We start from the raw sequence: 15,170 nt of genomic DNA, 5'->3' as shown, positions 1-15,170 counted from the left end.
GTGTACCCCTCGCGGTCCTGAGTTCCTTGCTCGTGCTCCCCCTCCTTCTGCTCCTGATTTGGACCTTGAGATTTCTGAGACAGAAATCTTTAATTAAAAAAAAGATATGTGTGTAAGAAAATGCACAGCCACATTGTTGGTGGCAAGAAAGTATCTATCCATGGGAGACTCACTAAATAGTGTTACAGCAATCAAGGGAATATTATGTGTTATTAAAAATATAGAGTCAATGGTCACCATATTATGAGACATGGCCTTTAAGACACACTGAATTTGGGGCTGGAGAGATGGCTCAGCAGTAAAGAGCATTTGCTGTTCTTCCAGAGGACCCTGGTTCAGTTCCCAGTACCCTCGTGGCAGCTCATGACTCTAGCTGTAGGTAGTCTTTCGCCCTCTTCTGGCCTCTGCAGGTACTAGGCACACACATGGTGCACAGACATACGTGCAAGCAAAACAAATAAGTCTTTAAAAAAGGCATACTGAGCTTAAAAAGTGGCAACCTTAGCTGGACGGTGGTGGCACACGCCTTTAATCCCAGTGCTTGGAAGGTAGAGACAGGTGGATCTCTGTGAGTTCGAGACCAGCCTGGTCTACAAGAGCTAGTTCCAGGACAGGCTCCAAAGCTGCAGAGTAAATCCTGTCTCGAAAAACAAGAACAAGAACAACAACAACAACAAAAAATCTTCAAGGATGGAAATGTCTTTAGAAAAATATCTACTAGATGGAAAACTGGGCTATTTCTGGAAAGATGATCAGCTACAAAGGCCAGAGATTCAGAGAAAGTCTTACTTTTCACACCTTAATTGAAAAAAATTTATTATGTGCAAATATTATCTTTCAAAAAAGTGAGTCACTGTTTGAAGATCTAGAACTTCACAAACCAACCTGACTTTCTGATTTCTTTGATCTGCACACAGGGCTGTAAACTTTCTTGGAATTAATGGCTGGGGTCAAGCAGTTGACTGCTAACTGGGTTGCTCACTAGCAAGGTCAGTGCAGGGACAAGGACAGAGTCAGTTCAGGAGTTCCCGATCCCTGAGCCTTACCTGCCACTCATGCTTCAAGGCGGCAGGACCCAGGAATGGGCTCACAAAGTTTCTCTCCCTACACTCCAGGAGGGACCCTTACCTACAGCTTGGTAGAGAGCCAGGAAGCCCTTGTGCAGGTGTGTCATCTTGTTCTGGGGTGAAGAGTGTGCCCGGAAGGTCAGCCGCAAACTCCTCCCTGAGGACACAAACTCTCTGAGAGCAGGAGGGCTCTCCAGAGAGGAACCGTGCTGCCCGCACAGCCGGATTGCATCTGTTCCTCTGGTTGAAATCTGAAAGAGGAAGTGTAGGGCAAGTCTGTAGCACTGGCCGCAGGATGCAGTCACGTCTGCGATCGATCGTTCCAGCCCTGCCTGGAAATGAAGCTCCCCTGTGGAGCTCAGAAGCTGTTTGTGTTGAGGTTGGTCTGAATTAGCTTTTAGTCTCGTTTTTCGGCTCCAAAGTTTCCCTGAGTGACCATGCGATTGTCTCCCTCTTGTGTCTACTCTGATCACCTTGTAAAACTCACTCTGCTTTCCTTCTTCCGGGAGATTCCTTTGAAACCTTGGGCTCTCTGCATTTCTCACTGGATTGTAAATTCCAAGAAAAGACTATATCTGCTTCTCACAAAACTGAGTCCCTGAAGCTTGGAACAGGCCTTTAGACCTTAGCACAACCGATGCCATGATGGGAGCGCCATTCAGGCCATAAAACTCAGCACGCAGACTGTACCACTCGCTCAGATGAGAACAAATACTTAATTCATCAAAGTCCACAGTTCTGGGAAAGTCTCTAATGTACTGGCCTTGCTTTTTGTCTTCTGCAGCTCCACTTCTGACTAACTGTCCTTGTTAACTGTAGTATGTCAACCCAGGATATATATATTTGTGTGTGTGTGTGTGTGTGTGTGTGTGTGTGTGTGTGTGTGTGTGTGTTTAAAATCTCACCCTGAGAAAGACTTAGGGCCGTACTGGGATTCCAGTGTAGTCACTGACTGACTAATAAAGACCTTCTTTTTTTTTCTTCTCCTTTCCTCCCTGCCCCCCCGTGTGTGTGCGTGCGTGTGTGTCTTTCTATATATTTCTATCAACTGTTTCCCTGTGTTGACCAACGGCTTGCTCGGTATGACACCATCCATCCTCACTGCCCTGGGCTTAAGAACTCTTGCTGGGGACCTGAACACTTTTGGCTCTGCCAGGTCACCCAGAGGAACCAAAAATCCTTTCACCTCTCCCGCTCTTGGAGCACTTGCTTGTGTTGCTACTTGACTCCTGCTTATGGTCTGGCTCCGTCTGGTCCCTCTCATCCAGAGCTCCCTGTCATCTAAGCAGAAGACACACAGGGAGGGAGACATAGCTCCCCCACGGTGTGCATTCCCTCCGCTTCCCAGCCTGCTCTAAGCAGCCCCAGGAAAGCGGGAAGAAGTAAGTTCCACTCCTTCCTCTTCCACGGTTCATGCCTTCTTTTCAACCAGTGACCTGCAGAATCGGAAAACACTAAAACCCAGCTGCCCCTGGGCCTGGCAAGGGCATCATTGCCAGACAAGGCAGCCTGTGTAGAATGGATTTTCGCTTCTGTTCAACACAAACCAAGGAGACTTTAAACAGTTCTTACTAAGTCCTTTCTAGAAGTATTAAAGCCAACTGCAAAAAAACAAAACAAAACAAAACCAAACAAACCCAGAAATTAACCCAGAAAAAAAGACAGCTGCTAAAAAGATTTCCTTTATCACGGGCATGCCCAGATAGTAGAAAAAATGATATAAGTTTAAAAAAATCTAAAGGTATAAATAGGTCCCAGTTACTAGCGGGAACTACTGATTGAGGGACAAGAACTTTTTCGTAAACCTTCTCTTATGATAACACACAGTACGACTTACACAGCAACGTTTTGGTGTCTTGCCCTCTGCTGGAAGACTATCTCCTAGCTGAAAGTTTGCCCCTCATCAAAATATACAGTTGGACTATCTCATATTTACAACAAAATTCCTGGGGATCTGAGGGGATCTGAGCAGAAGCCAACTCTCCAGGACTAACCCGACACCAAATTCCTGTACTTGTTTAACTAACCAGTTCAGTTACCCTTATCCAGATTAAACAATACTCAATGACCCTGGAAACAAAAGGAGAAATTGTGGTCCGTATTGCCTAACATGGAAAGATAGGCATGCTGGAGGCCTGCCTGTCATCCTGGAATAGACCTCTCCTGCCTGTGAAGACACCCGGGGTCTCTGATTCTCATGAGTACAGTTCTTCCAGAGAGACAGGTGCTCACTGTCTGGGACCTGAAAAATGTGTCCTTCAGCCTCCCACTGGCAGAGGAGAGTCAATCATTATTCCTTTTAAAGGGACAGACCCAGAAAGAGGTTGCAGTGGGTGGCTTACCTGGGCCAGGTTGCCCTAAGGATATAAAAATTCTCCAACACTGTTTGATGAGACACTAAATACTGATCCCCTGTCCTTCTGTCAGAGGTTTCTTAGGGCCATATTCTTAGAATAGCCTCTAAAACCAAAATAGATTATGAAGGGGCCACCGAGGAACTGCTGCAAGAGGCACAGACCATGGGCTACAGAAGGTCAGATAAGAAAGCCCATTGTGCTCAGAGGCTCCCTATCTTGGCTACCAGCTGAAGGGAGGCAAAAGGAGCCTCTCTCAGAGCGGGGATTGCTGCCATCCTCCAGATTCTAACTCCAAAGACTAAGAGACAGGTTGGAGAGTTCCTAGGTGAGGGTAGGCATTGCCACCTGTGGATGCCAGAGTTTGCAAGGCCTCTATACACCAGCACCAAGTGAGGCGCTGAGTCCTTATTCTGGACTGAGACTAAACAAAAGGCCTTTGAGGCTTTAAAAACAGCGCCGACTTCTGATTCTGCCCTAACTCTTCCAGACGTCCCAAAACCTTTTCATCTGTTTGTCCATAAAACAAAAGACATTACAAAAGAGTTTTTAGCCCAAACGTTGGGGCCATGGAATTGCCCTGTGACATACCTGTCCAAACCAAATTGACCCCGTAGTTCCAGAATGGCCCAACTGTCTAAGAGCTGTGGTGGTCACTGCTAGTCTAATGGAAACTAGTTAACAACTCTGGGTCAGGCTCATAACTCTCGGCACACCATGCTGCTGAGACAGGATGCTCATGGTGTTTGTCCTCTGAGGAACCCCAGAATGCTGGCTAATGTCTGTGTGACCCAGTGTCATGCCCTACTCCTGGACCACTTTCTTGTTTGAGAAACGCCACCATCGATCCTGCTGCCCTCTTGCCTGATGAAGACCCTTAGATGTTCATCCATGACCGTAATGAGATGAAAGATGAACCCAGGAGCATGGGAGCTGGAGTGGTTACTTTAACTAAAATAATTTGGGCCCAAACCAGGAACCCCAGCCTAGAGAGCAGAACTGATCGCTTCTGGCCCAGGCTCTCAGATGGGAAGAAGGAAAGTCCATGGCTGTATACACCGGCAGTTGTTACGCATTTACTACTGTGCACGCCCACAGTACGATCTGTAGAGAAGGTGGCTTCTCACCACTGGGGAAAGAACATTAAAAATAAAGAGAAAATCTTGGCCTTCGTGGGGGTTATTTGAATTCCCCTATAAGCTGATATCACCCACTGCTGATGACATAAAAAAGATGACTCCCCCGAGGTGAGAGTAACTGGGCTGTTGACCTGGCTGCCTAGCAGGTGGCTCTAAGGCAGTGGGATCTATTGATATTCTGATGACATAACCCAGTCCAGTGCTGCCTAAGACTGCATGGTACAACCAAGAGGAGATAGAGGATGTAAAAAACAAACAGCTGGAACCCAGAGGGGAAGATCATTCTCCCAGAAACAACTGGGAGGACTCTGGTATCTTCTTCACCAGGATCCACAATACTTTCTGAGTTGCTCAGACCAAGATCTATTATACCTACATTGGACATCCTGGCATGGGATATCTCAGCCAGATGCCAGGTTTGATGTCAGGTAAAAAACAAGACCAAAAAAAAATGAAAATTAAAAGCAAAGCCAATACAAACCAAACAGCCTATGTAGGAAGGGATCTGAATGAGAGGCCAACATCCTGGGGAACTCTGGGAAAATTGACTTCTCTGAGATCCAGCCTGCCAGGGAAGGATATAAGGACTTGCTGGCTTTTCTAGATACCTTTTCCAGGTGGGTAGAAACTTTCCCCACCCAGACTGAAACTGCTCAAGTAGTAGCTTAAAAGTTCCTCCAGAACTGATTCCCTGATTTGGCCTACCCCTAGAAATGGGGTCTAACGGGGGTCTGACTTTCATAGTGAGAACATCTCAATTAATAGTAAAAGCCTTAGGTATGGATTGGGAACTTGATTGTACGTATAGACCTCAGAGTTCTGGGCGGATTAAAAGAATAAACAGGATGTTAAAGAAACTCTAACAAAACTCCCACTGGAGTCCAGGGAAGGCAGGGGTTGGGGGTATAGACCTCCTTCCCTTTCCTTTGCTTTGGGCCTGCTGCATCACATATGAGGAAGGAATCCCCCTCTATGAGATTATGCTTGGAAGACCTCCCTGACTTCCCAGGCTCAGAGACCAGCAGTTGGCAGAACTCTCCAACCATCCCGTTCTCAAGTCAAGGCTCTCCAGCCCTCCATAAATACCATCCACTGGTCTATCCAAAGGACCCAGCCAGCCTGAGTCCACCACCAGTTTCTCCTTGTTTGAATCTGGTGATATTGTCTGGGTCAAGCAGGTCGCCAAGGGATGCTGGAACCAGCTTCGAAAGGATGCTACATGACTCTCTCCGCTCCTATTGCTGTGAGTGAAGGTAGCTGTCATTACACTACGGATCCACCTCACTCTGGGCAAGAAAGTGGAAGGAACAGCCATGGTTGCAGCCGCTGCTGCCAGATGAACTGTCTCCAGACTACGGACCCATTCCAATCAAGGTTTGGCCAGGTCCCAGGCTCTTCCGCACCCTGCCCCTTCATTCCCTTCCGAGTCTTATTTTTGTATGAATAGAGGGTCATGGTCCAATGCCCACTGCCCTCAGGCCTAAACCTGGGAACTGAGGTTCCCAGCTGCAGGAAAGGGATTAGAAAATGACCACTGACCAGCAACCCATAGTCATCTTGACCCTTGTTCACCGATGCCCACTTTAAATGTTTGGTTGCACTGAAAAACAAAAACAAAAGGATGTGGGAGTTTATCTTTTAAGATTGGAATCCAGAGTTTATAATTCTATGCATGCCCTGTAGCCAGGCTCCCCAGCTGTCAAAAAAAAGGGAGTTTCCATTGCAAAACTTGGGGTTGTGAAACATAGGCTTCCTGGAAAATTCCTTTAAAAAGAGTCTGGCCTTTGGGAAACAGGGAAAATGTAGGGAATCAGACTTTATGCCACAGGAAGGGACTCTAGAGATAGGTTTAAACTGCCCCTTAATAGACCAGAACCTATTTCTATGTAACATGCTTAATAAAAACCCAGAGATGGATATTAGGGTTCAACTCGAAGATCAGAAAAGCAAAACAGCCAGTCACTGGCTCTTATCTCTACCTCAATCCGAAATGGCAATCTTGTCTCCAGGAATCTCAGAATGAGACTGTCTGAGAGCTGTCTCCTCCCATTTTATATTCCTTTCTAGTTCTGGGATTAAAAGCATGCACCACTACCACCTGGTTTATGTGGCAAACTAATGTGGCTACTGGGATTAAAGGTGTGTGTCAACACTGCCTGGTCTGTAAGGCTGACTGGGGAGCTGTTTTACTCTCTGATCTTCAGGCAAGTTTTATTTATTAAAATACAAATGAGATATCACTACATTTCTGAATTAAAACAACAGTTGGATTCCCTTGGAGAAATTGTCCTGTGGAATCAGAGGGGTTTAGACTTTCTTCTCATGCGACAAGGGAGACTGGGTGTGACTTTAGGAGAAGCCTGTTGTTTCTATGCTAATCCATCAGGCGTGATGAAAACAGTCTTGCCAGGGCTGGACAAAAGCCTCAAAGATTTCAAAATATAAATCCCATAACTGACAGCAGTGTCTGTTCTTTTGGTCCTGATGGCTAACGACTCTACCATCAACACTGGCTAGGCCTCTAATTTTCTTTCTGATTGGATTAACAGCGGGGTCCTGCATCTTAAGCTATATGGTTAATTATGTATCAATTCAGTACAATTACTGGTCATTAGGACCAACTATGCCTCCTTAGAGCAGGATGAGGTCATGATTTGACTCATTCACTAAGAGCAGTGGGGAATGTAACAGGGCCCCCAGACCTTAGTAGGCCCCAGAACTTAGCATAACTGACTCTACAATGAAAGTACCATTCAGGCCATCAAACTCAGCATGTAGACAGCACCACCTGCTAAAATGAAAACAAAGATCTAATCCATCAAAGCCCGTAGTCCTGGGAAATTCTCTAATGTACTAACCTTGCTTTTTGGCTTCTGTAGTTCCACTTCTGGCTAACTGTTCTTTTCTTTCTTTCTTTCTTTCTTTCTTTCTTTCTTTCTTTCTTTCTTTCTTTCTTTCTTTCTTTCCTTTTCTTTTTGCAAGCTCATCCTAAGAAAGACTCAGAAGTACACTGGGATCCTGAACACCCAGCGTAATCTCTGACTGGCTACTAAACTTTCTATTGGTTTAAACCCATATCTGAGTAGTCTTTTCTGGTAGATACCCTACAACAGTTGCTGTGGAATAATCCTGTCCGCTGTGAGTTTATATTACTTTCACTGGTTAATAAAGAACTGATTAGTCCATAGCCAGGCAGGAAGTATAGCAGGGATAGCCAACATGAGAATGCTGGGAAGAAGAAGGGCCGAGTCAGTGGAGTTGCCAGGAAACACAGAGGCAATACATACTGGAGGGCAGGTAAAGCCAGGAGGCACGTGGCCATACCCAGATTAATAGAAATGAGTTAATTTAAGTTGTAAGAGCTAGTTAATAATAAGCCTGAGCTACTGGCTGAGCATTTATAATTAATATTAAGACTTTGAGTGGTTGGGAAGCAGCTTCTGGGATGGGAAAACTCCACCAACAGAGTGCTCACCACAGTGGCTCTAGCTCTAGTGCTTCGAATCAGAGTATACACACATTAAGTCCCAACCTGCCTCCTTCCACTTTTCTGAGTAACTTTCTATAACCAGCATCCGTGAAGCAGTTAAGACCCTCTATGAAGACAGCCTGGGCTTCAGGCCCTTTCTAGTTTGCTCTTGGGAACCCTTCCTCTTGTTCTATCCACTCTACATAAAATCCTTTCAGTGTGTGGGAACCTAAGGACATAAAATACACACGATGTGGGGGTACTGGAGACCGGATGATCTTGCCAAACTTTGTGACATTTTCCCTACACTGACAGGACTCAAGATGGAATCCAAGTCTTGTGTATTCCGAGAAAGTGTCTCACACTCAAGCCCTTGGGTTTTGGAGATGGGGGTCTCCATACACAGCCTACTGTGGCCTCCAACTCTGTATTAACCCATATTTTTTGGACAATACCTCTGCCCCTGCCACCTCCTCCTGTTCTTTTCTTTCCCCTCCTCTTTTACTTCTTTGACACTGTAAGACTGGCTTCAGATTTGTGATCCCCCTGTCTCAGTCTTCTGAGTGATGGTGTTATAGATGCATATAGTCACCCCTGGTTTATTCTTGGCCGCTTTGTTTTAGGCAGAGTTCCATGTCGCAGCCCAGGTTGGCCTAGAACCCAGTATGTAGCCCAGGCTTACATTGAATTTGTGACAATTTCCACCTCAGCTGAGCTACCTCACTAGGCTTATCCTAGCATCTCTACGACTTCATCCAGCCTGACGCTCTATGGTCGCATCACTGAGAAGAAGTTGGTAGGAAAACATTTCTCAATTGCCCTAAATGTTTTGCTCAGATCTGCCCACGATTGATCTCTCAACATCAACAAATGGAACTCCCCACATTTAGGAGGCAGAAAGCACTTGGCATAGGAAACATCTCAGCTGAAGTGTGTTCCCAATGAAGGGATGAGTTAGGTTCTATTTTTTCCTCATCTCTGGCATGCTTCCTTACCATCCCCCACGTTACGACAGCACAAAGCCCTCTCCTCACCATTTCTGTGCTCTTGGACATCCCTGGTCTCCAGACCATGAACAAAGTGGACTCCTACAGCTTATAAATGACCCGGTTTGTGGCAATTTATTACAGCAGCAGAAGATGAACTGAGATACAATATTCAAATGGTTCACATAGGACTTTAAGTCAGCAGCTTCATGTTTTAATCTTAAATAAAAATGGTCAGGAGGCAGAGGCAGGCGGATCTCTGTGAGTTCGAGGCCAGCCTGGTCTACAAGAGCTAGTTCCAGGACAGGAACCAAAGGCTACGAAGAAACCCTGTCTCGAAAAATCCAAAAAAATAAAAAAAATAAAAATGGTCAGGCAAGTATTATTAACCATTGCAAGAAAGTCTCTCAGGTAAAATGCAGAGGCAGAGGCCCACAAACAGTGAAAAGAGACGCTGGGTAAACAGTGATAATGCAGAAAACAGGAAACATTTAAAACCGACCCCCAGGAGAGGGGAACAAGGAGAAATTGCGCATGTGTGATAAGAACCTCATATTTAGAAAGAATGAGTCCCCATGAAGAAACCACCAACGAAACGGTTTGAATATAAAGATGAGGAAGTTGGGGCTAAAAGTGAAGTTCAGATCAGTGTGTCTCTCAGTTCACATGAAACCCTGGGTCGATTCTGAGCACCACAGAAAAAGACAAAAATATCCTAGAAAGTGGAGCAAAAAGACAGAGCTGGAAAACAGAACAGAACAGAGAACTGAACTAGAGAATCAGCCCACAGCCCACGACAGCTGGAGCACAGCAGAGACTGGCGGTTCACAGCCCCAGGGGTCTCATGTCCTCTTTTGGCCTCCTCTGGCACCTGCCGGACCATGTGCACGCACACACACGGACACATACATACACACGGACACACACATACACACGGACACACACATACACACACATACACATGTGCACGCACACACACGGACACACACATACACATGTGCACGCACACACACGGACACACACATACACATGTGCATGCACACACACGGACACACACATACACACATGGACACACATACACATGTGCGCGCACACACACGGACACACACATACACACATGGACACACACATACACATGTGTGCGCACACACACGGACACACACATACACACATGGACACACATACACATGTGCGCGCACACACACGGACACACACATACACACACGGACACACACATACACATGTGCGTGCACACACATATTAAAAAAGAACAAGAAAGGAAGCATTCATCTATAAATCATTAAATAAATAAAGCAGGAATGTTGCCAGAACTAAAGGACCAGATCAGCCCCACACAATGAATGAGCAAAGAGCCATCTGCATCATGGCCCATGAAATGGAAGTTCAGAACACTGGAATAAGGAAGATATTTACAAAATTCTAGATAGAAAAATGGAAGATTGAGAAAGACGATAGCTTCAGACTTTTAAGCATTTCTAGAGATAGAAGACAATGTAGTCAAAATTCTGGGAGAAAAATGACTTCAGATCTGGGGTAGTATACCCAGATAAACTGTCTGCCCACAGTGAGGGTAGAACTACGCCACTTAGGTCATCTGGAACTTAATGCACCTTGTTTAAGGAAGCTATTGGAGAATGACTCCCGGGAAACCATGAGCTGGAGAAGAAAGACATGTAATTGCCATATATCATGTGCTCAGATCTGCAAGTTTAAAGTCCTAATAGTGCGGATAATAAATACTGGTTTTCTTAAACTGATAATATAAGAAAATGGAAGGAGGGGCGGGCGGGGGGGACTGGGTGGTGAAGGTCTTATGGCTGGAGCCAGTACCCACCTTCTCTAAGAGGAAGTTTAGAGAGGAATGAACATGAAACACACGCTCAGAGCCGTGGAACAGGACAAGCATAGCAATTGTATGTATGAAGGTAAACCCCAGTGGGGACTCCTGGGCTGACAATGGTTGCCCCCGGAGTAGGATGAGACCACTCTTTCTCATTGCAATCCTTGAAGAACTCTGATTTTTTATGCCCTCTCCCCTGCTCCTTCTTTCTCTACACAGGGAATTGGAGCTAGGATCTTGGAAATCTTCTACCAATGAGCTGTATTCCTAACTTTTTGGGGAAAAAAATCTTTTAATCAGATTTATAACCAAAGCACTCAGAAAACTGAGGCCGGAGGATTGTGAGTTCAAAGCTGGCCTGGATAATTTATTGTTTTGTTTTCGAGATACGGTCTCCCTATATAGCCTAGGCTGGCTTTGAACTTGCTCTGTAGTTGGAAGGCCTTGAACTTTTGATTTTCCTGTCCTAGTCTTTTAAGTTCCAGGATAATGGCCTCAAACCACTACATCTGGGTATGATTTCTGACTTTAAAAATTATATGCATGTCTTATTTTGACATAAATAAAATTTAACCCAAAAGATAATATTAGCTATGACTTAAAAATATTCTTACTTTGAATAGTGCCCTTGCTGAAATTTATGACATCTCCTCCCAAATGAACTTGGTCTTCATTTGATACTTAAATCATTTGCCATTAATTATGTTCAGTTTCCTGATTCAGTAGAGCAGGCATTCAACAATAAATACCTCGAGAGCGTGAGGTCCCAGACCTGCGACTAGATAGTAGTCTAGGAATATCTGTGTGTCCCTTTGTAAGTCCTCAAAACCCAGGGCCTGCCCTGCAGCCTTCTCTCTTGCTTGGTGGGTCTCAGCAGGTTGCCAGGATGGAGATGGTAGTGGGAGGTTCTGTACTGAGTGTAAGGATGTTACTTTCCAGGTTACCGAGCTCCCGGGACCGCTAACTCGGACACTTAATTCTTTCTCTAGATGGGTGTATCAGGGTAGAGTAACATCCCACTGCCCATGGGAGGCTCCCCTACTCCCCCAGAGTCCCTTGCCCGGCTCACTGTGACAGAGTCCCCTTCACAGTCTTGGGATGGCTCCAGATCAAAGTCCTGGAAGACAAGCCTCACGGCAAACCCCTCTGGAGCCTCGATATCAGTGTGGCTCTCCTGGCCTTTGAGATACGGCTCTGGGTATCCGGGGGACGTCACTTGCTGTGGTAGTTGCTGGGCCAAGAGTACAGAGGCCTGTGTAGGACAGGTATGGAGGACTCCCCAAAGGAGCAGCCAGCACCTGTGAGTGAGCAGGGGAGACAAGGTGAGGTCACATAGCTCTTCCAGAGGATGCGGAAATATTGGTTGTAGTAAGTGATGGTAAGGGATTGAGAGAGCCGTGTCCTGAGCCCCAGGGCGTGGGCACTTCCTGATGCCACTTTCCTCACCCGAGCCTGTGTAGATGCCTATCTAGGTTCCTATACAGCCTGACCTCCAAGACTTCAGCGTTTCTAACCTGGGAAGACACTGCTCCTTTTCGCCCGTGAGTCTCATCTAAGCCAGGTAGTCTCCTGCCTCAGCCAGGCCTAATCCCATCCTGGAGTATAAATTAGGGGGCATTTAAACATGATTCCTGACTCAGGGCATTGAACAGACCACTTTCAGCCCAAATCCAGTTCCCTCTAGGTGGTTCCCAACCCTCCCTCCCATCCCCACTGTGTGTGTGTGTGTGTGTGTGTGTGTGTGTGTGTGTATGTGTGTACATATACAACCCTATGTCCTGCCTCCCTCTCTCCCTGCCCCTCTCTCCTCCAGGGCCCTCTAAAGGCAAACTCACATCTTGCCCACGCAGCTTGTGGAGGGAGAGCTCCACAGGTGGTTGCCAGCCCTGCGACCAGGCCTCTGGAGCCTGACAACTGGCACCAACTGGACTGCTTGGCCCAGGGCTGGGAGTAGGAGGTGGGGCTAGAGGAGGGCCTTTGGGGAGAAGTTACTGGAAATGACGTAAGAAATCCTGGGGTGAGTGCCACCTGCTGTCAGGCTAAGGAATAGCTCTCACCGGAATCGAAAGGAGAAATTATCAAAACCATGCAGGGGACAGGGCAGAGTGAGAGAGAGACGACCCTTGACTCTTGTGCTTTTTGGGGGGGGGGGCAGAGGGGCGTGTTGAAAGAGAGTCTTATATATCCCAAGCTGGTCTCAAACTTGCTATGCAGTGGAGACTGGTCTCGAACTCCTGTTCCTTCTGCCTCCTCTCCAGCTCTAGGATTACAGGTGCACCCCCCCCCCCACCAAATCTTGTTTGTGTTTTTGAAACAGGGTTTCAATTTGCAGCCCAGGTTGCCTTGGAACTCATGTAGTCCAGATTGGCCCCAAAACTCATGGCAATCCTGCTGCCGTAGCCTTTGGAGTGCTGGAATTAGAGGCAGCTCTTCTGTGGTATTTTACCACTTGCGTATCTTGGGAAGGATTTTTTTTTTTTTTTGACTCCGACTGCTGCCTTTAACGGGCTATCTGTCCTTCCCCCTCATTTACATGACCCGTCTGCCTCTTGGAGAACTTGAAGTTTGTGACCCATGAACTTCTTTTCCTCTCTTTCTTGGTCAAGAGTGGGTGAGTTCATGCAGTCATTTGAATTCCAACCACAGCGTCTGGAGGGTCCTTGTCTAGCAGAACCTGGACTGTGGTCCAGCCCAGGGATCTCTGGATACCTAGGGGCTCAGCTGGTAAATCAAGCTTTGAGACCAATATCAGGGGGCATAGTCTGAGTAGAGGCTTTCTCCCCGCACTCACTCACGGCTTGGTCAGTGTGAGAAGACTGGGGTGCACGGGTGGAGGTGGCTTGTCCTGTCCTTGGAGGAAGCAGGCGTGCAGAAAGGATTGCAATCTAGAGCCAGTTGCTTCTTCAACTAACATGTGGTTATTTGGCTTCTCATAAAAGCAACACATTGCAAAACACGGGAGTATCGTGATGGTTTGAATGGAGATCATCCTCGTTGGCTGTGTATGCTTGCTTGCTATAGGCTGGGGATGATCCCTGCAGGCTGGGGATGGTCCCTACAGGCTGGGGATGGTCCCTGCAGGCTGGAGATGGTCTCTGCAGGCTAGGGATGGTCCCTGTGGGCTAGGGATGGTCCCTATAAGCTGGGAATGGTCCCTGCAGGCTGGGGATGGTCCCTACAGGCTGGGAATGGTCCCTATAGGCTGGGAATGGTCCCTGCAGGCTGGGGATGGTCCCTGCAGGTTGGGGATGGTCCCTATAGGCTGGGAATGGTCCCTATAGGCTGGGGATGAACCCCCTAGGCTCACATATTTGAATGCTTGATCTCCCAGCCAGCCCAGTCTTGATTTCTTTCTGCCTACACCTTGTGAATCGGATGTGAGATCTCAGATACTTCTCCAGCGCCACTCCATGATGTAATGGATCAACCCTTTGACACTGGAAGTGAGCACCCAATTAAGTGGTTTCTTCTATAGGCTGCCTTGGTGTTGGTGTCTCTTCCCAGTAATAGAACAGTAGCTAAGATAAATATGTTCAGGTTCTCTGGTTTCTACAGACTTAAAAGGTTGGAGAGCTGTAGTCCATGCTTGCGAGGGAATAGGCAGCGAGTAAAGATCAGGGTCCCCAGTTTCCTAGACACGACTCTGAGAAGCGAAAGTGTGCCATGTCCCAACTCCCACACACCTGGAGATGATTGCCCCCCTTCATGGCTGGGATAGAATCCAGGGCCTTCCACATGCTAAGCAAGTACCCTACTACTGAACTACCTCACCAATTTATTTCTGCTTGTTTGGTTTGAGATAGAGCTCAATTTGTAGCCCAGGCTAGCTTTGATTTCTTAGCCTCTTGAGTGCCAGGATTATAGGCATCTTCGGAGGAGTGGGCCCCTCTAGCTGGGCTCCCGAGGACTACTAAAGCCTGTTTCCCTCTCTAACTATTAGGGCCACACAGAGCTTCTGGGAGGCCTGAGGTGGCTCATCTGCACAAGGTGAGCAGTCATTTTGGCCCACAAATCTGACAGGAAGGAAACAGCTCAACTGAGAAGTATCCTTCATAGCTGACCTTGTTCTTTTGTCCTTGACAGTCTCCAGGGTCCAGCCTGCACTCTGTTCCCAAGCTTCTGATCATTTATTAAGAGAGGTGGGGACCTGAGTGGCCAGGCTAGCACCTCAGAAAGGATGTCCCATGAAATCTTTTTGGAGAAGAGAAAGACTTTAAAAGGAGACTCTTAGCCAGGTGGTGTTGGTGGTGGCTCACACCTTTAATCTCAGCACTCAGGAGGCAGAGACAGGTGG

General features: G+C 46.9%; 1 protein-coding gene across 1 annotated transcript in view; it reads right to left on the bottom strand.

Annotated features, from left to right (window-relative positions):
- Positions 1–12,772, bottom strand: part of C1rl (complement C1r subcomponent like) — an 18,946-nt gene extending 6,174 nt beyond the window's left edge. Inside the window, exons 1-3 of the mRNA XM_013352928.2 lie at positions 12,712–12,772; positions 11,946–12,174; positions 1,129–1,318 (exon numbers count right to left, since the gene is read on the bottom strand). Coding sequence (XP_013208382.1) covers positions 1,129–1,318; positions 11,946–12,174; positions 12,712–12,713 — 421 coding nt within the window. The 5' untranslated portion in view covers positions 12,714–12,772. The remainder of the gene's footprint in view (positions 1–1,128; positions 1,319–11,945; positions 12,175–12,711) is intronic.
- Positions 12,773–15,170: the final 2,398 nt, after the last annotated feature.

Source organism: Microtus ochrogaster, unplaced genomic scaffold, assembly GCF_000317375.1.
Source record: "Microtus ochrogaster isolate Prairie Vole_2 unplaced genomic scaffold, MicOch1.0 UNK1, whole genome shotgun sequence".
In the NCBI taxonomy this organism is placed as follows: Eukaryota; Metazoa; Chordata; class Mammalia; order Rodentia; family Cricetidae; genus Microtus; species Microtus ochrogaster.
The sequence above is the reverse complement of the archived record's forward strand: the minus strand, read 5'-3'. Positions and strand labels throughout refer to the sequence as shown.